A 26,633-nucleotide genomic window follows, 5' to 3' on the forward strand; every position below is an offset into this window, starting at 1 on the left:
TCACACAATAGCAACAGGTCCGGTTTCTGCAGCTTTTGTAGGTCCATGATCGCTCCGAGTGCCGGCTATTTCGAAAACAACAGTGCAAACTACCAAACCTAAAGGCGTTTCAACACTTTTTACCAGTTCTAAAATCTAACCCTGTTCTAGAACCTGGTCCCCATCAGAAGAAAAGCCAAGCACTCACCCACACATGCGATCGATGTTCCGAGCTGCCCTCTTGGCCGATTGTTGCTCCTGCTTGTTGCTTGAGATGCCACCTCCGATCACAAGGTGTTGTGGCTTGTAGCTTCAGATCCACCTCCAATCACCAGATGTTGTGGCTTGTAGATTCAGATCCCACCGCTGCCACCAGTTGTTGTGCTTGTAGATTCAGATCCCACCGCTGATCACCAGTGTTGGGGCTTTATCCCACCGCTGCCACCAGTTGTCGTGACGCTGGGGCTATGGCGACCCGGCCTTCACTTGGTAGCGTGCAGAGACTCCGGGTTGAAGAAGGACTGAATCTTCGAAGTTGGTAAAATATGTACAAGCAGGTTTACTGGCACTTTGAGAAAACGTATTTACAAGAATATTTACATGAAGAAGAAGGGTACATCAGCAAAATGACAAGCGTTAAGAGTTCATAGCGAGAAGCGACTGGATGAGCCGTTTACCCAGGGCCCAGAGCGACATTTCGTGCTCTGCAGCGTCCTTAAAAACCCCCTATGTCCAGCCCCTCTCTGAAGATGCTGACCAACCAAATCCAGGGCACGCCCCTCAGGTATCGGCATCCAATCGAACACATCACTGCACTGATGGTCTGAAGCACTGACTGGTCCGGCATTCATTCGTTGGGCGTGATCACTTGTTGGCGGGAAAAGCTTGGGAACGGCGAGGAGAGGAGGTACATTTCTATTCTTCAGCAAAGAAACCACAGGCTGGTTCTGACAAGGGGTTTTACTTCTCAGAAACCCGAGTGCACGTGGCGCCGCATAGGGCTCCCAACATGGTCCCTTTTCGACAATTGCAAATCTTTCCTGCATTCCCGGGAAATCATTTAATGGCCGTATGAGTCATGCTCCTTTCTTGTCCTGCACGTCAGCGGACATGTCACTCTGTCGTCTCCTTTGGATAGGAGGCATTCATCACTGGAGGATAGCACTTCTCGACTGGAAGGGTGAACAAAAGAAAGAAAGCACTTCCTGCTATTTCCCTCAGGGGGACGTTTCTTTGTGTTTTTCCAGACGTTCTCTTGACAAGGTCAATTTGGCATTTGCAGGTTGTCCACAAAGCAAAACATGCTTACAAAACAGGATTCCTGGAAACAGGCTCACTTAGAGCCATTGGACCATCACCACATATTCACAAAACTTATCCATGCCCACAGGCGAACAATAGAGCGCGCAATTGCGGATGCTTGGTCGTAACAGCAGGCAGGAGTGGGCAAGTATGAGTGAGGGTATTTAACACCCCGGACAATTCCGATGTAGTAAACACCTGCTGAAGAGGTGACATGTGTAGCCTCCAGTTTTAAGAATGTATACTATTCATGTTGCATCGTTGCTTATAGCGAAGAAAGCCTCTTGTTGATTTGTGGAGGTAGAAAAAGAAAATTAAAGCTGCGTACCGCAACGTGGTCGAACAGAGCACGAGACTGCGTACTTGCATTGCAGCCTTAAGGCTGTTTCACGTGATGCGACGCGCACGAAAAATTTCGGTCCAGTCGCAGTGTCGTTGCGGCGCAAATCGCAACAGCCCTTTCACATGCTTGCGGCACCAGCGATTTCTGTCGGTGCGGCACGAGCGGCGGCACCATCATATTTTACCAACAATAAAGGTAGAACAAGTTTTTTTTTTTTTTTTTTTTTTTACAAAAGCTGTATAGCTTTCCTTTGTAGCCGTATGGCTGCGCTTTGGTGGATGCAATGAGTAATTACTCCCTTATTACAAAGGTAGAACACGCGTAAGATTAAATGTAGTATTTAATTTATGTTTTTTATTAAAATATAAAACACTTTATGCAAAATAGACATTTTTAATTTTTTTGCTTTGTACGCAACAACGTACAACAGTCACATCATGCTGAATTCCATAAGCTGGCGCCCGTCTCGTTCGCAACGATCGCTGCGACGGGAGCGGCGTGCGACCAACATGTTGGAAGTCTGTTACAGCCGCTCCGCGACGGGAGCGGCATGCCCTTCTTCCGCTGTGCGGCTGAAATCGCACACTGCTGCGGCAAGAATCGCATCATGTGAAACGGCCTTTAGGCGACGGCAGGAGAGGCGTGACGACCAACAAGTTAAGAATGCGATTCGGGAGCCAAGTGATGGTTCCACCAGCTCGACAGCGCCCTTTGCTGTGTTATAGCTGCGTATGAGGTACAAAGGCGACGATAGAAACATCGATGCGCCCGCATGAGAAAAACTTTTGCGTCACTCCATTACCAATTATACAATAGATATCGCGATGTCACAACCACGGAGTGCAGCGAAGGCATAGCACAGAAGTGCAGCAATAATATTAACAAGAACACAACCAAAGTCGTCCCTCATAGTATGCTCCGTCAGATCTGTGCGGCGGTATGCAAGCTATCAGTGGTGGGGACTGTAAATCTGACATGAATTTGCATTAAACCTCTTCACCGATGAAGATAGCTTTTCTGTGAACGCAGTTTGTCAAGTGGCCTGAACGCACGCGGTGTGCTGGCCATGCCTCAAAACCAATGTAGTGATTTCCACCAAAGCACGCTTAGCTGGGCGCTGTTATAGGCTCCATCACACGCAACAACGATATTATGAACAGAAGAGGCGTCAGAGAATTGAAGCATACTTCTACAACCATGCGTCGAATGACGACTTGCATTTAAAGCAGTACGTAAACGTGACCACTATATTTGAGTGCAAACATTGTGTACACTTCTTTCAAGTCTTCACCTGCTCAGTCTTCACTGGGACAGTGCAGTGATAACAACAAGGAAAATCATAACAGCCACTGAATCTCGCAAGCAACACGCGGCTTTCGTAGTTCCATAATAATCGCGCGCGCCACGAGGCCTGCTCAAAGGTTATCTCTTGATAACTAGCGGATCGCCGGAGAACAACTATTGCATTCATGAGCTATGGCGTGCTGCGCTGTACCTGCAAGCGGCCTCATGGGCTTATGATCGAAGAGACGAATGTTGCAAAAGTAAAATTATTGAGCGCCCGTGAAACATCGAAAAGCAACGCGGTTAGAGCCATTGCCACTCACTCACCCTCATGCGGAAGAGTTGTGCCTCCATAAGCTCCGGCTTGATCCACACGTCATTGTCAGTCACGTCGAAGCTGCCCACGTACTGGAAAGAGAGTGAAAGAGGACGTCATGTGGAGTGTGAGAAACGAGAGCCTTCATCTCTATCCCACGAAAAACTCTCAAGCGCGCGTACAGTTTTTATGCTCGCGTGGCAACATCGAGCAGAGAAGATGGCCTTGCCTTTACAGCATAGCAGTACTGCGGTAAAGCGTCCATTGCGAAAGGCAAAAGTCAGTCTGAAAGCTCTGTTGTTCTAAGTTTTAGTTCCCGCTCTCAGCGACCTGGAGGCGATGTCGAGCCGAAACCGTGAGCCATATCCGGGCACATATTTCATGTCATCCGGGAGCCGAAACGAGATCGTCCGGGCCCCGCACGGGATTTAACGAGACGAGTTCTCCGGCACTCCTGGGTAAGAGCTGGTGAGAGCGCACTGCACAGACCGGCGGTTTCCACGTCGTCCCTAAGGATGGCACCACAGTCCCTGTGACAGCGCTGCGGCGCCAGCTCAGCCCTTTTGGCAAGCGAATATGTACACGCTCGGAGAGCACTAGAACGCACTGCTTCTCCAACATTCTTGTCAGGCCTGCGTCGTCTTCTGGCCGCGTACGCTTCTGCATCATTTTTCAAATCAATGATTAATTGACGATGATGGCATTTCAATGCCGTCACCGTCATAGCTGCTTCAGTCGAGCAACGGAGTCTGATTAAAGGAGAGGTAGGAAGCGCCTTGCGGAAAGTGATCGCTTCGCGAGTTATACACTACAGCAAAAGACTGCGCGCCCCTGCAGACAATGTGCTATGCCTATAACAGTTTCATTACATCTACTCTCGCTTACGGGAAAGGCAACAATTTCGTTTTAGAGCGAGACCGAATCTCAGTGCCCTATTCGTGCACCGGCGGACTGCGTCCGTTTCATTTCCAGCTCAGCCTGTGTCAAACCTTGAAGTTGGCAGTGAAAACACGTTTTACATAATTGTGCAGCTTATGTCAAGTATAATAGCAACACAAGCGTTACATCGTTAGGTAGCTCATGTCGGGTATAGTGAAGCTTAATATTTACGCGTTATAATTAATTAATTACAGTTAATTAGATAACTGTGATTCAAGATTAAACTTTACACAACATCAAGGCATATATCGTTGGATAGCTGATGTCGAATATAATTGCACTAAACTAACTGCATGTCCTAATTAATTACTGTTAATTATTTATTATGAAGTATTGAACATTAAGGTATATAGCAAGTTCGTCATATATCGATGAATGGTCTCGACCAAATGCTAAACCACGCAAAACCATGCAAAACCGAGCTGTCGTTCGTCTAACTCGGTTCAGCCATATCCACTGCCATTTTTTTTAATACTTTTATTTTTTACCGTCTCCAGCGCAAGGGCTTATACGTTCCTGTTTTCCAACCGGGTCGAGTTAACTCTTAGTAGTTCGCGTGGCGCAACTAAATTGCTCAGGACGATCGTGCCAGCGCAAACGCGACTCTACGTGACTGTTCTTGGCCATGTGGATATTTGTCTAGAATGTCATCCCTCCTATTTAGAGTGCAGACGAGGAACTCATCTAAGACGATGGTATGCTTTATTGACGCGAGAGCAACTTAGGCCAAAGAGTGCTAGGTTACTGCAGGTGTTTTTCGTCTACTAAATGTCAGGTACCCATTTCCTAGGAATTTCACGCCGGTCAAGCCAAGCACCAGTTCATGGGGAAAGCTTATACGAGCCCGTTGCATCGCCGGTCTAGAAACCAGGCAGCACTGGGGATTGAAAGTCGCACATCCCGCGTGCGGGGCGGAGCTCGTACCTCTAGTCTAGCATTGCGGTAATTCATCTAACAAAGGCGTATTCATACAAACATATTCTCTATTTTATCGTCTGACAACAGAGGATGAAAACATTCACACGTGTAACAAAGCTGAAAATTTCCAACACAAAAACGACAGAAGCATGACAGCGAGTTTGCGTTTGCACATCGACATAACTGGTGAAGCACGACTCAGCCAGCCAGTGGTAGCCGCTGTTGGCTACAGAGCGTTGACAGACCTCCAAGAGAACTCCATCAGCCCATCAAACGGTCAGTCGGTCAAGTAGCCCGTGTACTTGTGCAGATGAGTGCAGTATCCTACTCCGACGCAGCACGAACAGTGAGCTGTCCGTGCGCGAGAATGCAAATTTCTACAGCGCCATACTGCCAACATTTACTTGCTGGCGTGGGCCTCTTAGGAGCAGTCGGAGTACACCGAACGCAGCGAGAAGCGGGAAATGCTGAGGGGGGAGGGAAGCGCGGCGAGACTGTTCTCCCAACCGTGCATCTATAGTGCTCCGTATCCTCCTCGCTCGCCTTCTTACAACGGCGGCAGAGCACAAATCACGGCCGCCCCGGGCCGCAGAATAACTCTCGGAATTAATTAAAAGGCCACCTTACTTCGTGCATTTCGCCAGAGAGGGCTTCTTTTGCCTCGTGGGGACCTTTTGATCTCCTTTGAGAGAGCTATGCCCCCGCCCAGCCGGCGCGCACCGGAGAGGTTCTCCAGGTCCCGCCTTATTGATACGCGCTTTCTTCACTCCGGCTTTTAATTCGCGTAAGATCATTGTTCACTGCTGAGTTACTTGCCGTCATTTCTCCATACTGTACAACAAACAGAGAACGCATAAATGCTTTTTTTTTTCTTCTTTAGAAACGGCAAGCAATCTACATGTCGGTGGCATAAGAATCGTGGCTGCATTGAATTACGATATATAAGATACTCTGGTGTACATATAATGATAACAACCGCTACGGTGAACAGCCAGATGTTCCGAATAAAGTACGTTGGGGACCACATTGATGATATTTTCTACACATATGCTCACATATAACAAAACACTATGTTTTGCTACTTTTACGCGGTGCTTGTTTTAGGCGGACGAGTCTCGGACACTACGTCCGTTCGCCAAAAACTCCAAGTTCTTGAGCAAATGAATTGCCCTTACACGCCATTCTTACTCACTACGGCGTGCGCGGCGGACAAGACGCGTTTGATGAAAGCGTCTGATAACAGATAGTAACAGGATGCCAGCTGTGAAAGCTGGCTTATCAGCTGTCTAGTGTGAAACATCAGACTGGCGCTCATGTCCACATGGGCCAACATCGTAGTGGATATGATGTGATGCAGAAAGAGATCGCGGATTCTATCTCAGCAACCACATTTCGGTGAACGCATGCAACTGACATTTAGTGGTGACTGAAACTACGATGCGGTGCCCTCTACTGCATGTGGTTCGACTGAAAGCCCGAAACGTTTCTTTAGCAAGTTATCCACTCAGCCAAGTAATCAATTGATTCATTGCGTGAGACAATTTAATGCAGAAACAGTCCCGTTATCTACATCTTAGTGTACCCATACATTGCTAAAGTTATGATTTTGCTCGAGGAAAGAAAAAGTGCAGTCGGCAATGCAAAAAGGCGACAAGTTAACGAATATTACATTGGTATACAGGGCGATTTTTTTTCTTACTGTTTACATTTTTATAAAAACTGCGAGGTATACGTCTGTGCGGAAAAGATGTGCAGGGTTTTACAGCAAGTCGGACATCACGTACTAGTACCCCGAAAACAAAACGTAGCTCACAAAAGAACAAAATTTCGTTTCGCGGCGCGCCCTGCAAGGGGATGCGCGTGTGTATAGATTGGGTATGTGTGGGACACCCGTATGTTCAGCTTGACACTCTTAGCCTTCGCCTTATCAGCAGCTCGGATGAAGGAGAGTACTTTTACCACAGGCCCCTACTCCGTTTTAATTTGGGGGACTAGTACGTTATACAGCTTGGTGATTGGACAGTTTGTCTACCTAGCTGAAATCAAGTAATCAACACTGTCATTATTGGACTGACTTCTGTAGCTGACAGCCTTCAATTGTGTGATATAGTAGTGCCCTTCAAAACTAAAAATAAGAAAAGTCATCAACTAATTTAGGTAATTTAGTCGTCTAATTATCAAATTCTATCGCGTACATTGCCGCTGTGATCACACAGATATATCTCTTGTAGTCTTTCATAAAAAGTTTGCATCCGGCTAAAGAAATCATCATGTAGTAAAGATTTATTGGTGCAGCAAATGGTCGCGGCCGGAATAAATTCGGATGAAAGCAATTAAACCGCGTCAAACAGTAAATTAAGCACCGTATTTATGTTTCTATCTCACTAATAAAAAAAAAAAAAGGTGTTCTCTTGTGTGATCGCTGTCACTCTTCACATTTCGAGAGCGTTCGGATGCGTGAAGGGAAAGGAAGCTGCGTATCAAAGTGAAGGCGCGATATCCATGCATATCCTTGAAGTGCGCTTAGACATCAACGCGGATGTGAGGTTTTTCACGGCGTCCAGCTAATGAAATAGCGGGCTCCTAAGGCGCTGGCACACTACACCACCACGAGTGAGTATACTGTAGTACAAACCGATGGAAAAAGCACTTGAAAAAAACAAACCTTTTAAGAGATGCGTGGCTATACGAAACTTACTGGCTGCTCGTTCGGCGTCTTCATCCGCCCCTATATATAATAGGCTGACATGCCACTTCTCTTACCTCTGCCGTACAAATAGCCATCACCAGCCGAGATCCTCTTCTGATCCGCCTTTCTTTCTCTCTCTCTCTCTCTTGCAACTACTCCGCGCACGCCTAACCAGGCCATCGCTCACCAGCCTGAAAGGTCACTGCGATATTAGTTTCGTCCTGTACTTTCCCGATCCCGATGCCGCTGTAGCTGTGGTCTGACTACCTCGCTCTGTACATTTCCTGGATGTCTACACGGTAAGTCCACGTTAAATAAGATGTGTCACGGCGATCTATGGGACGTAACAAGGGCCATGCAGCGTCCAATACCGTCCAATAAGTGCTTCGGCTGAACCACTCTCGTTTCCTGAGGCTTTCAGTGAAGTAGTGGTAGTGTGCAGCCGGCGCAGGAATGAGACACGTGAGTCCAGTACTTCCCCCCCCCCCCCCTCTTACCTCTTTGCACCGTTTTATTCCTCTCCATGGTGATCAGGTTATCTTGACAGCCTATCTCAAGCGAAGAAATTTTCTGGCGCTCGCACTGAAGCATGTTTTCGTCACTGTATCTTCGTCCAGTTCTGAATCTATTCGTTGCAGATTACGCGTACTGCTGCGACACTCGATCCTCACACATTATGTGGAAGACACCCCGACATCGATATGAACCCCCACGTAACTATCGATGCTGTGCGAATGTGCCTGCGCGGCTTAGGAGTCTCATCCTCCTGTTCTCAAAGTATCTGCCCGAGATGGCAGCTATTGCCGCGTCACGTGTTCTCGTGACGTCACACAACACGCCAGTCTATTAGTGTCCTGGCATATCACTTGCCAACCACCATCTTCCAGTGGCATTCCAGTGGTTTCGTGTATACATATATGCCCTCTCATTCTCAGCCTGCTTGACCTAGAGTAGCGTTGCTTTGCTATATGGCATAGGTATCGTTGCTAAGGCTTCATCTCACGCGCATATTCATCGTATTACGTTCTTCGCAGCGTATCCCTTCTGTTGCCGACGCAATAATAATAATAAAAAAATGCTCGTTGATAGGGGAAGAGAAATAGAAGCTATTTATAATGAAAGTATGGCCTTTAGCCAGCATTTGGACAGCATTGAAAAAGCGCTGACAAGCTCAGCAAAGAGGCTTGAAGCTTCTTTCCATGGCTTTTTGTTCACATGAACGCAGCTGACGCTCATAATTACCCTCATGAAAAACTATGTCATCATGATTATTTTGCATTTGCCCTTATTTTCAACAGAACATATGATTCCCCGTGATTTGAAGATATGTCACGAATATTGACATCTATAACGGGTAGCAAATTACGAGCGCTGCAACGGAGAACAACAACGAGAGAATAATGACAAGGACAGGCGCTTATTCTTAGGACAGGCGCTTATTATTCTCTCGTTGTTGTTCTCCGTCGCAGCGCTCGTAATTTGCAATCATGTACCAACTAGCTCAACTTTCCGTATTACTATAACGGGTATAACCGTGAATACAGAATACGCAGGCCCTGGAATCGCAGTACAACTTTTACTTTCGCCTGAGCAGCCCAAATGGTGGTGGTGGTGGAAATCAAACTGTGCCAAGGCACGGCTGCCCGTTTCATCGGCTATTGTATGCAAGACAGAGAGAGGGGAGGCTTATAACCATGTAAAAACGGCACGTCGTCGTCGGGTGAGATTCCCACGTGCAGTAGTGCACCCTGCACGCATGCCTGCGAAACCCCCCGACGAATTACGTCCCCGATAGGCCAGCAGCAGTGAGGAGGCATGCCCCTTTCGCGCGGGTTGTCGACCAGCCTTCGGCCCCCGAAGTATACATACAGAGACGGACACGCGTGCGGACGCGACCGGCGAGAGTGAGACGGAGCTTCCTGCGCTGCACCTGGCGCGGCGTTGTTGTACATTACGTAGGCCGACGTCTGGCTTTTCGGCGATAAGGCGCCGCCGGACTGGACGGACCGCTCCAGCAACGAATACATATACGTACACACTGGGCTCCGGGACGCACGGGTAGAGTGCGGCGCTTTGGGGTTTCGTTTCCCACGTGCCCTCTTGGCATTGAGAAGCGAGATGAGGACGTAAGGATAAGCTATATGTACTTCGCATTCGGCTTGGTTTTGCTATTTTTCTTTTCTTTTTTTTCTTCTTTTCTTTTTTTTTTCTTTTTTTTTTTCTTGTTGGCATGGTGCGCGACTCAGTTACAGAGCCAAGTTTTGAGGCGAAGGCTTTCTTTGCTGCCGTTGAACACAATAACACATTCCCGGCAGCTGACTCGCATGGGTGCGGCGGGGGTAAGCTGAATGATTGCCTTCTGACTTAGATTATATCTCCACACGCGGGCTAGTTAGCAAGTGCTCATCGCCACAGCACGGATAAATAACCTATAGAACCAGTAAAGATTCTTCCAAAATAGGTCACAGAAATCATCAAAACGTCGAGAAAACGTATGCTTGAATTGTGGGATCAAAATTAGCGTGCGAATGCTCACGTCGTCGGGCAGCCCGGGCTGGTTGTCCTGATGATGACACGAATATGAGAATGATGATGGTGGCACGCCATCAATTGCACGGCCATAGCATACAACCTTCTAAATCATAAAAGTCAACCCTTCAACAAGTCGTGAGTGAGCTAGTTTACAGGAAAGGACATTGTCACATTTTCTCTGCGGACACCTCAACCGTGCCTTAAGGGACGGATGAAGGCGATAGTGAAAGCAGAGAGAAAGAAGTGCAGTAGTGGACTACGGATTAATTTCGACTACCTGGGGACCTTTTGACGTGCACTGACATCGCACAGCACACGGACGCCTTTCCGTTCGCCTCCGTCGAAACGCAGCCGCCGGCGGTTGGAATCGAATCCGTGCATTCTGGCCCTGTAGTTGGCCATCTAAACAGTGCGCCACCGCGGCGGGCAACGAAGAAATAATGAAGCGACAGGCTTCCTGCAGTCCATCGTCCGTTCTTAGATTGCGGTGCTCATTTTATTGATTGTTACCGTTGTCGCGTTGTATAAGACATAAATTTAGATTGGAAAAACACTCGTTTTCTTTTTCTTCAACTCTTGGTTCATCTTTGCTGGGACACCCTGTATATTCTTCGTGCAACGCAAAAGCACGTCCATACACGCACTCGATGCTCGGCCTTGTCCGTGCTCGCCCCCAAGTCAAGCGGGAAAGCTATAAGCAGCACAAGGTCACTCGCTTGCTTGCATAGTATGTATACGGGTCCGCCCGGCTTTTCTTTCCGCGTATCGCCATCGAAGAGGGCAGAAGCATGCGCCCCGACCGGCTGCCGGCGTGGGCCGCATTATAATTAAGCCGCCCTTTGTGTCCGTCGTCGTCACAGTTGTGTGCGGCGCTCACGGAGGAAGTCGGCGACGGCGACGGGCGGCTAGCTTGCTCCGCTGAACTGCCTTGCACCAAAACTGACGTGGTGGTCTGTCCTTCGACACCGTGCTTTGCCGACCAGAATGCGAAGACTCACGCCGAAGGAAACTCGAAAAATATTAATGCCGCCGCCGTTGATGACGGACCCGTTGGATCGATTAGGGAGCGCTGATGCAGCATCTCTTCTAGGAAGCCTATGCATGTTGCGCGGCTATTTTCTTTATTCCATTTACTGAAACAACGGCACACCTTCAACATTTCACACGTTTTAACGGTGAACCAAGGAAGTCACGCATTTAAAAAATAAAAATAAACAGGACAAAATGATTTCCCTTCTCTTGCCGTAGCGATCAAACCCCAGGCCTGCCACGATGTTAGTCCTTACTTGTATAATTTTTACTTTATTTCCGAGTGTCACATTTTATTTAATCCATTTTTCTATAATATCCCTTTTGACTGCAGTTCAGTTCAGTTCAGTCGTTCAGTCGTGTCCGACTCTTCGTGACCCTATTGACCATGTCACGCCACGCTTTCCGGTCTCTCACTATCTTCCTAACATCACATAACTTCATCTGCAGTGCCTCGAGGATGCCATCTAACCATCGCGTTCGCTGTCTACCCCTTCTCCGGCAACCCTCAACCTTTCCCAACATCAAATCTTTCTCCAGCGACTCCTCTCTTCTCATCAGATGACCAAAGTAGCTGAGCTTTAACTTTAGAATTTGACCCTCCAATGAGCAGTCAGGGTTTATGGTCGACAATATTGACTGATTTGATCTTCTGGCAGTCCAAGGAACTCTCAAGAGTCTTCGCCAGCACCACAATTCAAACGCGTCAATTCTTCGGCGGTCAGCCTTTTTCACAGTCCAACTCTCGCATCCATACATCACAACTGGAAAGACCATAGCACGAGTTATACGGATCTTGGTTGGCAGACTAATGTCTCTGCTCTTTACTAGGCGGTCAAGGCTAACCATTGCTCTCTTTCCCAGAAGCAGGCGTCTCCTAATTTCATGGCTGCAGTCTCCTTCCGAGGTAATCTTGGAGCCCAAGAAGAGAAAATCTGTCACTGCTTCCACTTCTTGTCCCTTGATGCTCCAGGACTTGATAGGGCAAGACGCCATGATCTTTGTCTTTTTAATGTTCAGTTTAAGCCCAAATTTCTCACTCTCTTCTTGTACGCGCATCAGAAGTCTCTTGAGTTCCGCTTCACTTTCTGCAATTAAAGTGGTATCATCCGCATATCTAAGGTTGTTGATACGTTTTCCAGCAATCTTCACTCCAGCTGAAGACTCCTTTGCCGCAAATATGTTGTAAGCACTGAGTGCAACTTGTCGCCTCTATCTAGGACGCTTTGTTGCATGGCCAGCAAGAGGCTACGTACCCTCACACTCTCTTCAGTCTCATATCTTCATTCTATCACCCAAGCATAGATTTTTATCGGACAGCTTGATTTCATATAGCTACTACTGCGTAAGAAAGCCTATAGCTTTCAGTCGTGGAGAAAACGCGTACAACTCCAACGTCCGGCCATGGCCCGCGCAGGCCCCATTTCAGGCCCACGGTTCTATATCGCGAGGTCCGGGAAGACGTGCTGCGATGGCTGGCTGTTGGGTGGAATCATCGAACGTGCAGCTCACTTTAAAATGGACCTCGTCTCTAACTGCGCTGTGGTACGGAGCACCACCCTGCCGACGTTGGAAACAACCTTTAGGCGCGGACTAAAGGCGGAAGCGCTGCTGACAAAAGCAGCGCATCGAAGTGGCTCGTGGAAGTTCGAGACCGCATATCTCTGCTTAGCGAAGACAGCGCGCATGCATCTTGTGGTCTTTTGAATGCCTGTAGCAGCTGTACCGCGCATTGCGGATGGACACCGCGCGTCCACCCAAAAACCATCGGCCACCTACCCAGGCTCCGAGCTGATCCACCCACATTCGACAGCTATACGTAAGTACGTCGGAGTATCGCGTAGAAAGGTCTCCAGGCCACGCAAGCTACAACCGAGGGGCGCAGCTTTGTTACGCACTGAAGACTAGACGCCATGTGCTAGTGGAGCTGAAGGTGGAACTTGATTTCTCTAGCATGTTCTATTTAAACCCCTTGGTGCGCATGACGCCTAAATGCCTGGAGAACTAGTCGCGCCTCCTGGAGGCATTGCGTCGAGCAGAATGTCGCCACTACCAGAACTTACGGCACTGACTCCTCGTTTGCTTCAGCCACAGGGCCGGCGGGCGATGTTCGCTTCCATGGCGCGTTTTCACAGCGGGACATTGCCGGAGGACCTCGGGGCTTTGGCTAGAGGTCTCAAATGAGATTTCTCCACGCGTTCCGGGCGCTGCTTCACTTTTCAGGCAGCGCGGATCTCGACTCATGGCAATGACCAGACAGATGGGTGATATATCCCTGCCGTGCCCATAGTATAATAATACCCTACCTCTCTTCCTGTGCATGTCAAATAACCGCAACAATACAATATTGGGATAGTTGGTTTTGGTCTTCCAGCATCAGCGCCATTGTGTCATCTCTTCGTGTGTGCCTCAAGTGCGCTGTCAGTATGGATGCCTTCCTCCACTTGTACAAATAAACCTCCGAGAACTTCCATGCACTCAATAAAGTTTTCAATCAATCAATCAATCTCTTCTCGTCGAACCGGTGCCGCATATTTCGTACTTTGAGTGTAGCAGCACATATGCAGAAGGTCTCGCTCGCTGCCGTTGATGCGAAGGCGCGACAGCCTGCACTGAAACGTCTGTAAACGCGCCTGATGCACTGGCCTAATGTGCCGAAACCGCTTCACCCAATCTCCTAAAGCACACGTGCACGTTGGCTACGCTGTATTAATAATAAGCGCCAGGTTGATGTCAGCGCGCACTGCGAACAATAAATAAGAAAATGGGCCACAGACGAAGTCGTAATGAAAGCTGCGCGTCTCTTGTGTTCGTTCGCCCTGCGGCATATGTTGCTGCTTTCGATAGACCGCGGCGTTCGCTGCACTGCATCGCATGCCAGGACCTGAGGGGGGTCTCCATCTTTGGCTTATGTTAGAAAGAAAGAGAGGGAGAGAGTTGAAGGGGCAAGCGTCGTGTGGCGAAAAAAGGAACGCGAGCACGCACTACGCGCTGCTCGCACAACAAATGATCGTGTCCCGCGCAGACAGCGGCGGGCGTGCTTTTCAACAACGGAGGATGAGGAGGAGGGAGTCAGCCCGCGGTGCCCTGGACGACGTAGACGCCGCCGCCGAAGCATCCGCATGCCCCCGTCGACGCACAGACTCCGCAGAGGCGCACGTTCGGGCGCGCTATGCAGGAAGAAGACTGCCTCCGGGCGGCCGTCTCCTCTGGGCCGAGATTTATGGGAGCGCGCAATTTGGGCGCCCGCGAAATGGGTTCCCTCCTCCCCCGAAGACCGCAGGCTGTGGTCGCGTGTCTGCCTTGGTGCCCGTCGCCTTGTTTGCCTGAGGATGAGCACGCGAGCTTGTTATGTGTGCGTCCGCCTCGTGCTCTCCGAGCAGCATGTTTCTGTTTATTTGCTGCGGAAAACGCCTGCACATGCATCTTCGCCCTTTTCCTGTACGGAATCGGTTTCGCCTCTGACCAGTGTGTGTAGCCTTCGTCAGGTTTAGTCACGCGGCGGCGTTGCGCGACCTCGCTGGGAAAGGGTTGCCATCGTAATGTTCAGGGCCAGCAAGTGGCCAGCTGGACACCCGTCGGTGAACCGACAGTCGGTCGACACTGGCTGGCTAGATGCGCAATGGTCAGATTTAGGTACTATTTCTAGGGTGATGAACAATCCCTAGAGGAACAATCAACTCCCTTGCACGCTATGCTAGGTTTGTGAGTAGGAGTAGAACAATGCATCAGCACAGGCGACTAAAGTACGCACACAGAATTCCGACAATGATGTTTTACATCTCCAGCGAATTGAACAAAACTCTGAGGAAAACTCGTTCTTCACCAGTCTTATTTCCCGGCGTAAAGGCAGAGTTTATCTCGGACCCTTCCTCAATGGACCGCGCTTCCCCAGTCTAGCAGGAAAACGAAACGTCCACAGCAAGGCGTTCTCGGAGCTTTGCGCTATTTTTCACTACCCCCGCAAGCTGCAAAAAAACCGCACTGTGCTGAGCGCTCAACTGAATGTCGGCTCTGAGATATATGATCGAAAGTACAAAGCGTGCGCGCCACCTTGCTGAATTTCTAGTTTTCACCGAGCTTTCTTTCTATATGTGCTTCCGCTAGGCACTGCACCCAGCTTTGTAGCATTCCATCTGCACATTTTTTAGGCATCCAGTGCGGCATTTGAAACACCGCGACCTGTTCGCACTTGTGTGAAACGAGCTTGATGTGAAGGCTTGGCACGGGCTCTCTCTCTCTCTCTCTCTCTCTCTCTCTCTCTCTCTCTCTCTCTCTCTCTCTCTTTCTCTCTCGTGAGCCGAGCACGCAGGTCTTGAACCTGTAGTGCACGTTCACTTGACCGCTAACGAGCAGCGGAGCAAACTCAGTAGGGACATCAGAGCACGGATTTACAGGATTACTGCAGGAACATCTGGCACATCATCGATTCGTTCATTATCCCAAAACACTAGCTTAACTTACTTAAGTACCGGTGGGTTCCCGACCAACGTACATATTCCCGGACCGTATGTGTACAGGGTGCTCCAAAAATAGTGTTTTTGAGTAATACACTAGGGCATTTGGACACCTAAAACCTGAACATCTGCGTAGGAGTCTGTGTGGACTCTGGAGTCTCTTGTATAGGAGAGGTGTCGCTCCCACCTCTGGAGAACCAGGGAATAGGAGTCAAATTAGCTGTTGAAAACGAGGCCAGATCTGTGGCGTGGGAATTTTTGAAGCGCTTTTCGGCACTCATTTTTTTTGCACATATTTCACATCTTGGAGGACGATGCCTGCCACGCTTTGGGAGGGCTGTAGTGTGCAGTGATGTACGCGTAAAGACATCTTAGTGACGGTGTAATGCGCTAGGCCACGGGCTAAGCGGTCTTATTTTGGCGCAAGAAAACCAAAATTTGTTGACCCGCAGCGCCGAGGTCTATAGCACTTTCGAAATTCTAAAGAAATCGTACGGCTATTGCTAATGGCTGGCTAAAAACCTCTGACTGCAACTAGACGCTGAACTGATATAGTTACAGAAAGTCAATTAATATAAATTAGCCAACCAACCTACTAGCTATCATTATTCGTTTGTTTTTGATGACCGCCAACACTAGTACAACTACGCCACAGAAACAGGCTTAATATGGCCTTTTGTTAAACCTACACCAGCTACACACACCAGTGTCGAAAATCTCCTATACCTACAATGGATTTTTGCTGCACTGGAGTAGCTGGTGTAGGTTAAACAAATGGCCCTAATATTTTAAAAAGCCTATTTTAAAAATTAGTGGCAGTCGTCCTTGAACCACCAGGTATGGAGGGAATCCAAGCTAAAGTTTGGCCGTGCAACGGCAGCGCATGCTACTCCTTTAGCGTCGGACTCCTTTCGGCTGCGGCAGGTGTGAGCAGATTACCGAGAGCATTATCGCGAGCCGATTATGCTGATCGGCGAGCAGCTTTAGCGGTTTCTCAAACGGTGTCGCAGCTGCCTACAGGAGGGTAGGCTCCTTGCTTGTGACGTGGACTTCCTTCAGATGATGCATTCGCCTACTGGCTTGGGTTTTATCAGTAGAAATTAACTCTAAACGGGCGCAAGGAATCGTACAATATAAAAGAAGTGCCAGTTCAGCAAAGAAGAGAGCTACCCGCCGCAGTGGCTCAGTGGTTAAGACGCTAGGCTACTTAACTTTAGTACCTGGATTAGAATACATGCGGACTCGGGCGGCCCATGTAAACCAGCAGCGCGTAGAACTGCAAAGGCGAAGAAAGTGATAGACATCATCCCACATACCAAGTATCCTTCTATCGTAAACAGGCGGCAGCAGTGCGGCTCTGCAGCTTACAGCCATTGCACTTTGCAGATCCTGGCGCATGCATAGAGCGCAAAAGCGGCGTCCTATCGTAAACGTATCGAAACAGTGGCATGGTAAGCTTGTGAGGGTAACGTCACGAGGCTCGTTGTATAGAGTGCGGGCAAAGTTGCATTATGGAGGGCTGCGGATTAATAGGCATTTGTTATAGTACTCCGTATGTTAATAGAATATTTAGGGAATCCCCATAGGTGGAGCAGATTTTAATATGGAAGTGATTACTCATTAACATCCACCCAAGCGCAGTCAACCAGCTACAAAGGAAAGTTATACAGCTTTCTCAGAAACTTCGCCGTTAAATAAAAATTCGCCCTAGTCCGGGAATCAGACCGAGGGCCACCACTTTTCCAGGGCAGTCGCTCTACCAACTGAGCAAACCAGGACAATCAGCAGACCAGATGGTAGGGCGAGGGCGAATTCATCAACAACTCGAAATGGGAACGACCTTGGTCGAATATTTAGGGGAATCCCTCAAGGTGGAGTAGGTTTCTAATAAGGGAGTAATTACTCTGATGTCTCATACGGCTTCAAGGGAAACCTATACAGCTTTCTTCGAAACTTCGTAGTTTCTTCGTTTGGCTGCGCTTGGGTGGATATCAGTGAGTAATTACTCCATTATTACACATACTGTCGTAGGATAACACATTAATGCAAGACTGCCCCACCTTCCCAAACCGTACGAACGTGCCGGCGTATAGGGCAGCATGTCTAACTCGGAATCCAAGGGTCCTGGAGAACTGTATTGCGGTCTCATCCTCCCATATCTCAAGCGCTAAGCACTAATTTTCAACGCCTGCCTAATCAGTCATGGCGTGTAATCTCGTGCCGTCACCGATTCTGACGATCACTCACTGAACAGACGTGTCACCTGCCAAGTACCACATAACACGAACCATGCTCGCGATATTTCATTCACAACGCCATGACGCCGGATGTACACTGGAGAACATGACTTTGACGTTGCCGCGTTAAAGGCGAGAGGATGTCGCTACCGTCGACATGCGACACCATGCCGCCAAGTGGGTGGTCAATGCGGTGCGAGCTCATCGGTGGCGGCGTGGAATTCTCTCTGACTGGCTCGATGTCCAGAAAAAGTCGAAACTAACACTCTCCCTTCTCAACCACGTTCAAACGCGCGGTGCAACATCACAAAATACGTTCTCATATTTAGCCCAAATCAAAACACGGCGTTATTCTATAGGCGACCTTTGGATCAACAACATAGCTCGAAAGCGACACCGCAGAAATTCAAAAAGGCAAAAACATGTGGAAATATACAAGCGCGCGCAGACAAAACCTTCGCACCGCGGTGCCCTAGCGCGAGCGATAAAGCGCATGCGTACGCGCGAAACTGGTTTCACGTGCAGACGGAGCAAACGCACACAAGTCGAAAGTATCGAAAGGGTTAGACGGCCTGCCCGATCAATTATGTTGGAGCTGCTCGGAGAGGGCGCTGTTCATTGCGGCTTCCGCAGCGCCTCGCTGCGGTGCCGCTGTTCCCTATAGTTCTTTTTTTTTTTTTCCCTACAGCCTCTGCGGGGCTGAGGAATTTCCAGTTGCGCCTACACGGTGGCAAAGAAACGTTCACCCGGTGCTGTTTATTGCATTTTTCATTAGCAGCACATGCTCGTCGCCAACAAACAGACGCGAGCGCCAGACACTTCCGGTGGGAGCCGTTTGCGGAGAGAATAACACGCTCTTCACATGGTCGGCAGCTCGCACGGTAGCAAACTCGGAGACTAAAAGGGAAACAGCCCGGCGCTGGGCAACAGAAAGAAGCTCGGTGGGCCTTCTCTCTGGAAGTCGACGTCCGGACGTAAGGTTTCTATGGTGCCACCCCGGGCCTGCAGCGCCAAATGCTTTTCCCGCAGTCCAAAATTTTTAGCGCCCGCGTGTTGGGCTAAAGTTATGTAAACATGTAAAGCCTTTCTGAACCAGAAAAACAAAAAAAAAAAAAAACATGACAAGTGCGTTCTTCGCTTGGCATATTGTCTGGAAAAGGATTGCCTGTTGCAAATAAATGACCGAGTGACTGAATTTGCGAGATAACAGCGCGAAGAGACGAAAGGCGTACCGAAAAACGGACGGCGCTGTCATCTATACAAGCACAAAAAGGAGAACGTCGATAAGCACAAGCTTTCCAATTTCTCGGTAGAGGGAACTCTCAAGCTATGCAAGACAGATTGTTCCCTATAGGAACACTATACCAACGGTTTTTCAGTGCGGGAACGCGGCTGCGTTGCTGGGAAATTGCAAATAATTGTCCCCAACCTCTTGGACGTTCAAAGCTTTAGCCAAAAATGAATTGCAATGGTCACTATATTCATTCATTCATTCATTCATTCATTCATGCAACAGTGAAGGTGCTTCATGCTGAAACCAGCAAGGCATTCAGGTAAAGATACACAAATGAGGTTAGCGACTAAGGATTTTGAGCAGTGAATGTATCACATAGTGAAAAGCAGGTATGTAATCTTTCTTACTGCCGTTCCAACATGTCTGCGGAAAACTCTTGCTGGGGTAAGCATTGCCGATAGAAAAGCAAGAACAAAACCTCCATCCGAGAGCTGCAGCTCACTGACTTCCGTGAAAAGAAAAAGTGGGGAAAAATTCAGGATAGGGGGGAGGAGGGTGCTAGTAGTCATGTACGGAACTCTACTGTGGATGGTGCGCCCAATTAAGATAATTAATTAGGGGCATTCTGACTGTGCCTCATATGCGATGACGCTGTTAAACGCTGACCAGTACGGGGTTAAGAATCGCTAATGGTGCCAGCGCGTCGCTTTATGTAACCATAATAACCATAACAACAAGCGTCAGGATTTCGGCCTTTGCTATATAGGATCCCAGATTATGCTGACGGATTAATTGCACTGCTAATCTCCGTTTATTATTATTATTATTATTATTATTATTATTATTATTATTATTATTATTATTATTATTATTATTATTATTATTATTATTATTATTATCATTATTATTATTATTATTATTATTATTATTATTATTATTATTATTATTATTATTATTATTATTATTATTATTATTATTATTATTATTATTTTGCTTTAGACTACCCGGCGATCGACACTTCAAGCTGGCCTATTTTGAGCGTATACTTATCAGGAACACGGCCACAGACACTGCTCTAACTGCTGCATAGGTAGACGAGGCCAGCACGGGGGGCGGCCGACCAATACGCGTAATTTGCTCCAAAAGCATATTAGTCGTCGGCTAACCAACCGCGCCTGCTGGCGGTCCGCTACGTGCGGCTGTTATTTAAAACCCCACTTCAAACCGAATCGCACTGCTTATGGTCACATACAAGAAATCAGAACACAATGTGCGTTGCAAAAATTTCGTGTCGGCGTGCCTGTGACGACCTCGGGCGTCTCCATCGTGCTCTTCACCTCGGCATAATGCTTTCGGGTGAAAACATCTATTCTGATCGTTCTCCCATTACTCCGTCTGTTGCGGAGCGGTGCTCGCAATGCTGCGGAGTGCCTCCGCCTCGTAATAAGTGGGTGGTGTTAGATTCGTTCACCACTGCGCCGGGTACACGTCGTACAACAGCCTTTCGTCGTGAGTACAAAATTTCTCCCGGAATAGTGCTCGGTTTTCTCCGGGATGAGCTGTTGGATTTGGCCTACTCTTCTTTCGACGGGCCGCTAATGCGCCCAAGATTTAAATCGCGCATATTCAGCAAAGTCCATTTACTTGTATAGTTTTCGGGCAGCGCGTCTTGGCAGCATGCGTCAGAAAACTCCTAAAGGGGCGTCAACATGGTACTACATATTCACCCATGCAGCCATACCCATTCACACCCGTTATACACCATTATACCCAGTCTGACACGTCTCCTGTCAATCATTCGAACTGGGGCTTCGGTAAGTATAGGCGGTTTTTTCCGCTAAAAGAACCCCCTTGCAGTCAATGGCGCCAACCGATTTTCTTGACGCATTGGTGAAGTTTGACAACGCAGGATGCGCGGTGGATGGGTTCACCGTTGGTTTACCGGATCAAACGTAGTATCATGAAAATCAGCCGCCAGTGGCCTCATGAGAGACGTCTGAGGCTTTTCTCTTGATTTTTACGTCCGAATAATCGAACTCAAGGTTACCGCCTGTTCAGACTCGGGCAGCATTGATATACACTGAGTGTATACAGCCATTCTCGCGCGTCCTGGCAGTTTACATTGACGGCCCACGGGAACGCGGAAAACTATTAATACTCGTGCGCGATAGCTCCTGCTTGCATATGCGTGAACACGGTCGACCGAGCCGGCGCTACGGAGAGCTCGCCTACGTCTAGCGGCTGCTGGACGCACACGTTCCGCTGCAGTGTCAAAGGAAGGGAGGGTCGCAGAGTTAGCCTCGGCCGTCCATCAAACGCGCAGCACGCCGTCGCCCAGTCGGCCGCAGTCGCCGACGCCGCGCCGCCTTTTGCCATTCTTTTGCGAAAACGAAGGATGGAAGATGAAAGAGAACGGGGTTGCGGCCGGCTCAGGCACTCGCGCCGACGGCACTGACGTTAGAGGACAGAAATGCAGCTGCTTTATAGTGGCGCGGATAAGTGGCCATATATCCGCTCGGGCCGTCCATGTTTTGGGAGGACGACACGCTGCGGCGTCGCACGTAGATTGCGTCCACCTGCAAGCGGCATATTTTTCTGTTTGCATTCACTGCATGTATTTCTTCTGCGGTGGCTGATGAGTTTGTTCCAAGCATATTCTGGGAAATGAGTAGCAATTATTCAACCATCTCATTTGGTTGCCAACATACCCACACGTCAAGCTGAAAAACATCTGGTTTTAGGAGTGCGTGTTGTCGGGCTAGTTGGTTCTGCATATCTAAGAATAAATTAGCGCTAATTGTCAATTGTCGTGTGTGTCTTCTTTCCTTTTGTCCCCATACAAGTATTAGCGCTAATTTGTTCCGAGGTTAGACAGCTGGTTTAGAGCGCTGGTTTCTGTCTGATGATGCCAATTTAATTTAGGAGCTGCGCATGGTTCCTCCGCAGTGTGATATCACGGTCCTCAAGAGTACTGAGTCAAGGGCTGCAACACAAAATATAAACTATTTGTGTAGAAGCGAAAATAGCGATGATGCTGCAGCCACATGGAAGAAATTATTACATCAAGGCACACTAGAAACTATACCAACTATACTGCATAAACGCGCCAGGGGTATTCACATGACGCCAAGGCTGACGTCAGTACGCAGCCGACGTCATCTTTGCGTGCTGTTCTGACTAGTACGATCGGCGGCGTAGCTGCTCGTGTACGTCCGTTTTCTGTCACTATACCTCATGCCAGCACTAATGAAACGAAAATTGCATCTTTATCACGAAGTGACAGTTCGAATTATCTGCAAAGTCTGCGCTATGTGAACAGAGACCTGTACATAAAAAAAAAAAAAAAAAAAAAAAAAAACTGTTACATCGACCCGTTTGCTGTCGATACGCAACTGCACGGTAAGCGTTGACGTGTGAGCGCGCTTACATATGTGCGAAATTCATGAGTTCCTTGTGTTATGGATGAGCTTTGTCACATGAAACCAACTGAAAGGCTACAGACCCCTCGAAGGACACAACTACGTTACAAGCGGCTGGCGAAAGAGCCGCGGTTGAAGCAGACGAACTCGCGCTTTTCGAAATTACATGCGTGCCGAACAATGTGTATCGCAGTTAAGCCGCTGAGTCCTTGCAACTCAAATTTAGCACAAAAATGGCATTTTTTTGTCAGTATTTTTTATACCGAACTTGTTTGATGCACTCGATCAGAAGAAGTCGGATGTTTGCATCGTCTGCGACGGCAACGAAGCAAAAGAAGCCGCTGCCACAGCGACGACCAGCGATGGCATTGAGTTTTGGCCAAACTAAGTTTCGCTTGTTATTATTTATTATTATTTATATTTATTTATATAAGTTTATAAAGCTCTTCAAACCTTCCGCAAAATAACTCTGCCCGCATACGTTCCTTCGCCGAATTATTGCTTCACAGCCGACGCAGACGATGCGAACATACGATCCGACTTCTGATCGAATGAGGCAGGTACGCCAAACACAGAGCTTCTCGAGCCCTCTTTTGAAGACTTGGATTGCCGCAAAACATGACGAGGAGGTTGTTGGCGGTGCAATGTATGGCTGGACACGGTGATGCACGTTGCTGCGCTGCTTCTTTACCTGGATGGAATATGGCTTGCGAGTGCGGGAAGAGCAGTCGTGCACGGATCTTGGCAACAGCTGGCTGCCAGGGAACATCGGGAAGATTCCAGCCCAGCCCATATTTGACACAGATTTCGCATCTCCCGTGATGCTTGCGCTGTTGAGCCGTGCCACCCATACGTGACGTCGTATCCTGGTGAGTTGTTTCAGTCGTTTGTGTGCACTTTCGGAACTTTAAAACGCGAGGTCGTTCACGCAGCTCTTCAGCTTCCGTTGCTTGCACTGTGCAAGGATGTTATAGCCTACGACCGCTCAATAAATCATAACTGCGGATGCCTGCTTGTAGAACCGCGCGCGCGCACGACAGCGCTTGATACGTACGTTCGCCCTGATCTTTCGGTGGACACAAAAATGGCCGACTGTGCTACAATTACCCACAATGCACTGAGTACGGCGCATTAGTGCATACCCCCTATAAAGCAGCCAGTTGCAGCTAGTGATGCGCCCAGCTTCAATGTGGGCATGCTTCACCGGTTGATTAATTACTTGAAGGGAGGAATTAGTCGCTTTCTTCCATTTTTTTTTTTTTTTTCAATCAATCATGATTCTGCGCTCACAGTAAACTACCTCGCGCGCATATTGAGGCCCGTCGTCCCGATGCGACCTTTTGCGCCGCCATGATGCCAGCACCGGCCCCTACACGTCTCATATATCGCTTCATAAATCTGCCTGTGCACGAAATGATCCCGATGGAACAATAAGATGGCATTCTTTCAAGCTAATTGGAATGATTCCTGTTTTGGCTCCCAGCTTGAACTTTGGCACGAGGGAGACGATGTGGTCTGTGTCTCCCTCGTCGCAAAGTTCAAGCTGGCACTACGACAGGTATACAATAAAATTCAGGAACAAGTCGAATTGTTCGGATTGACACAAAAATTTTCAAGGAGGTTCCTGTAAAAAAAAAAAAAAAAAAAAAAAAAAGGAAGTGATTGAGTGAAAAAGGAAACCAAGTTTATCGAACTCAAGATATATTTCCCTTTGCTGCGAGACAGGCACGCTGCTATATGCGCCACAAAAGCTCGTTATTGGTTCAAGCTGCATAATGGTGGGCCTGATGAATGCGCAGTACGAACGGGACTTGACAACGCAATCGCGTTTTAATCTTAAATGCGAAGCCTATCTATCTATATATTTTAAGCACCTCCCAGGTGATCAGTTATTGAGGCTGCTTAAAAAGAAAGGTAAGCTATTCCCCCCCCCCCCCCCCCCCCCTCTTTTTATAAATTAAATCTAATGTTCGAGAAAAGCTGTGCAAGAAGACGTCGCCTTCAGATGGAATTCTCTTTCGTCTCGACCCTCTATTGTAGTTGAGACAATGATAGCTGTTATTTGAATTTGAGCTCGTATGTAATATATATATATATGATACCACCGTGACTTAGAGCAACACAGTTAGAGTGGCGGCAACTCTGAATGCAAAGCGCAATAAGGAATCAATCACTTTTGTTCTGAAAGTAAAGTTACTGCAGAAGGCATACGTACAATTTGAGTGCGCTTTTTTTTTCTCCAAATACACACGTTATATTTAGTGCTGTCTATGCAGTTTAGCGTGCCCGCTGTATACAACTACAAAAAGTAGACGCGTCAATTTCCATCGCATCGATCTCCCCACTTTTCCGCGCTGTTATCTACTGAACTACCTGCAGAGAACACTCTATGACATGTAAAAAAGAAAAAAAAAAAAAGAAAAGGAATGAAATAGAGGAGTGGCAAATGAACGGCTAAAGAAAATAAGCAAAGGATCGAGGAGGGGAACACAGCGAGTTAGGTATACGAGCGCGCGTAACTATACCTGCCCTCAACTCATAACCACGGCAAACGAGACGAACCGGATTGAGCGGGCGGCGACGCGTCGCCTGTGATGCCAGTTCCCGAGGCGCTCAAAGCGAGTGCAACAAGTAGTAAAAGTCTGCGAGAAAAATTAAAATGCGCACGAGGGAACGTGAAAAAAACGGTAACTATAAGAAATAAGCAGAGCTTAGAGAAGATGCAGCGCTGGCACTGGATGCGTATTCGTACCTCGCACATGTAACCAGTTTTCGCCGCGGGCGACACAGGGCCGTCGAGGCGGCTGAGATCGGAGATGGTCCAGCACGAGTTTCCAGACTTGCGGTGACAGTAGCCGTCGGGCAAGTCCTCGCTGGCGTCACTGTCGTCGCTGCACGTTGTCCGATACGGCGGCGGCTGTTTGCGCTGGTGAAACGCAGGTAGCCTTCGGCGTAGTCGGACTAGTTGCTGCGCAGGGTCCAAATCCACATCGCTTTCATCGTCCGACATAGACATGTGTGCCTCCCGTCGAAGTGCCGCTCCTCGTCACCGGTGTGCACGCTCACGCACACGGCAACGGACGGTGTCCCGATCACAAACTCGCAACACGATGCACGAGACACGCGCGCTGTACACGCGCGAGCTGTTGGTTTGAACAAACCGCTCCTTTCGCTGATAAAAACGGGAACTCCCAAGTTTGAGCGCGATTCACGTCTCCAAGCAAACAGCGCGCCCAAACGCGCGCCACGCGCGCCCGCCGCGCTGTTGAACAGAGCAGACCGACAACAGACAACACCGACAGGTCTCAGCTGACCGGACAGGACGAGACCCGAAGAGCCAATCCCCGCGAGAGAGTTGCGAGGCTGGCGGGCGGGTAAAGTTGAGCAAGTTAAAAACAAAACCGAAACGCAGCTGTGACGCAGCGCAAATACAAAAAACAAATAAGTTATTTTTTTATTATAGATGCAATTTCGCACGCTTTTGTTAAGTAATTATGTTTTTAAAGACTGCAATCAGCTATTTAAAATTATCTGTAGGTCAAAATGACACGTGACACGGGTGCATAGAGGTATATACGCAGTTGCCACCTCGAAGTACTATAAAGCCATAGACGCAGTACGTAGAGGCAAGAATGTTGGAAAGAAGGTTTTGTACTTGGCTTGGTAGGTTTAGCCGTAACAGTATGACTCTTGTAAACGCAAATTTCAAGGAAATGTTGGGAAGGTTTTTATACCACCCTAAGAGTTTCTTAACATTCATAAAAAAAATAATGTACAGACCGACAGTAGCGCCAGCTTTGGGGTTGTATGTTGAGACACTTTGTAATATCTAATCAACCATTAATAATTAATAATAACACAGAGTAAGAAGTGATGATTGCTTTTGTCAAGTAAATTTAGATATAGTAAGGTTTAAAAAAACTAAAGATGGCGCACAAGTGCGACGCATCAGAGG

General features: G+C 48.2%; 1 protein-coding gene across 1 annotated transcript in view; it reads right to left on the reverse strand.

Annotated features, from left to right (window-relative positions):
* Positions 1-25,999, reverse strand: part of LOC146197464 (uncharacterized) — a 167,256-nt gene extending 141,257 nt beyond the window's left edge. Inside the window, exons 1-2 of the mRNA XM_084599290.1 lie at positions 25,431-25,999; positions 3,236-3,316 (exon numbers count right to left, since the gene is read on the reverse strand). Coding sequence (XP_084455416.1) covers positions 3,236-3,316; positions 25,431-25,694 — 345 coding nt within the window. The 5' untranslated portion in view covers positions 25,695-25,999. The remainder of the gene's footprint in view (positions 1-3,235; positions 3,317-25,430) is intronic.
* Between the last annotated feature and the right edge of the window lie 634 nt (positions 26,000-26,633).

This window comes from Amblyomma maculatum, chromosome 3 (genome assembly GCF_055883805.1).
Source record: "Amblyomma maculatum isolate TAMU_Amacu chromosome 3, ASM5588380v1, whole genome shotgun sequence".
Lineage (NCBI taxonomy): Eukaryota > Metazoa > Arthropoda > Arachnida > Ixodida > Ixodidae > Amblyomma > Amblyomma maculatum.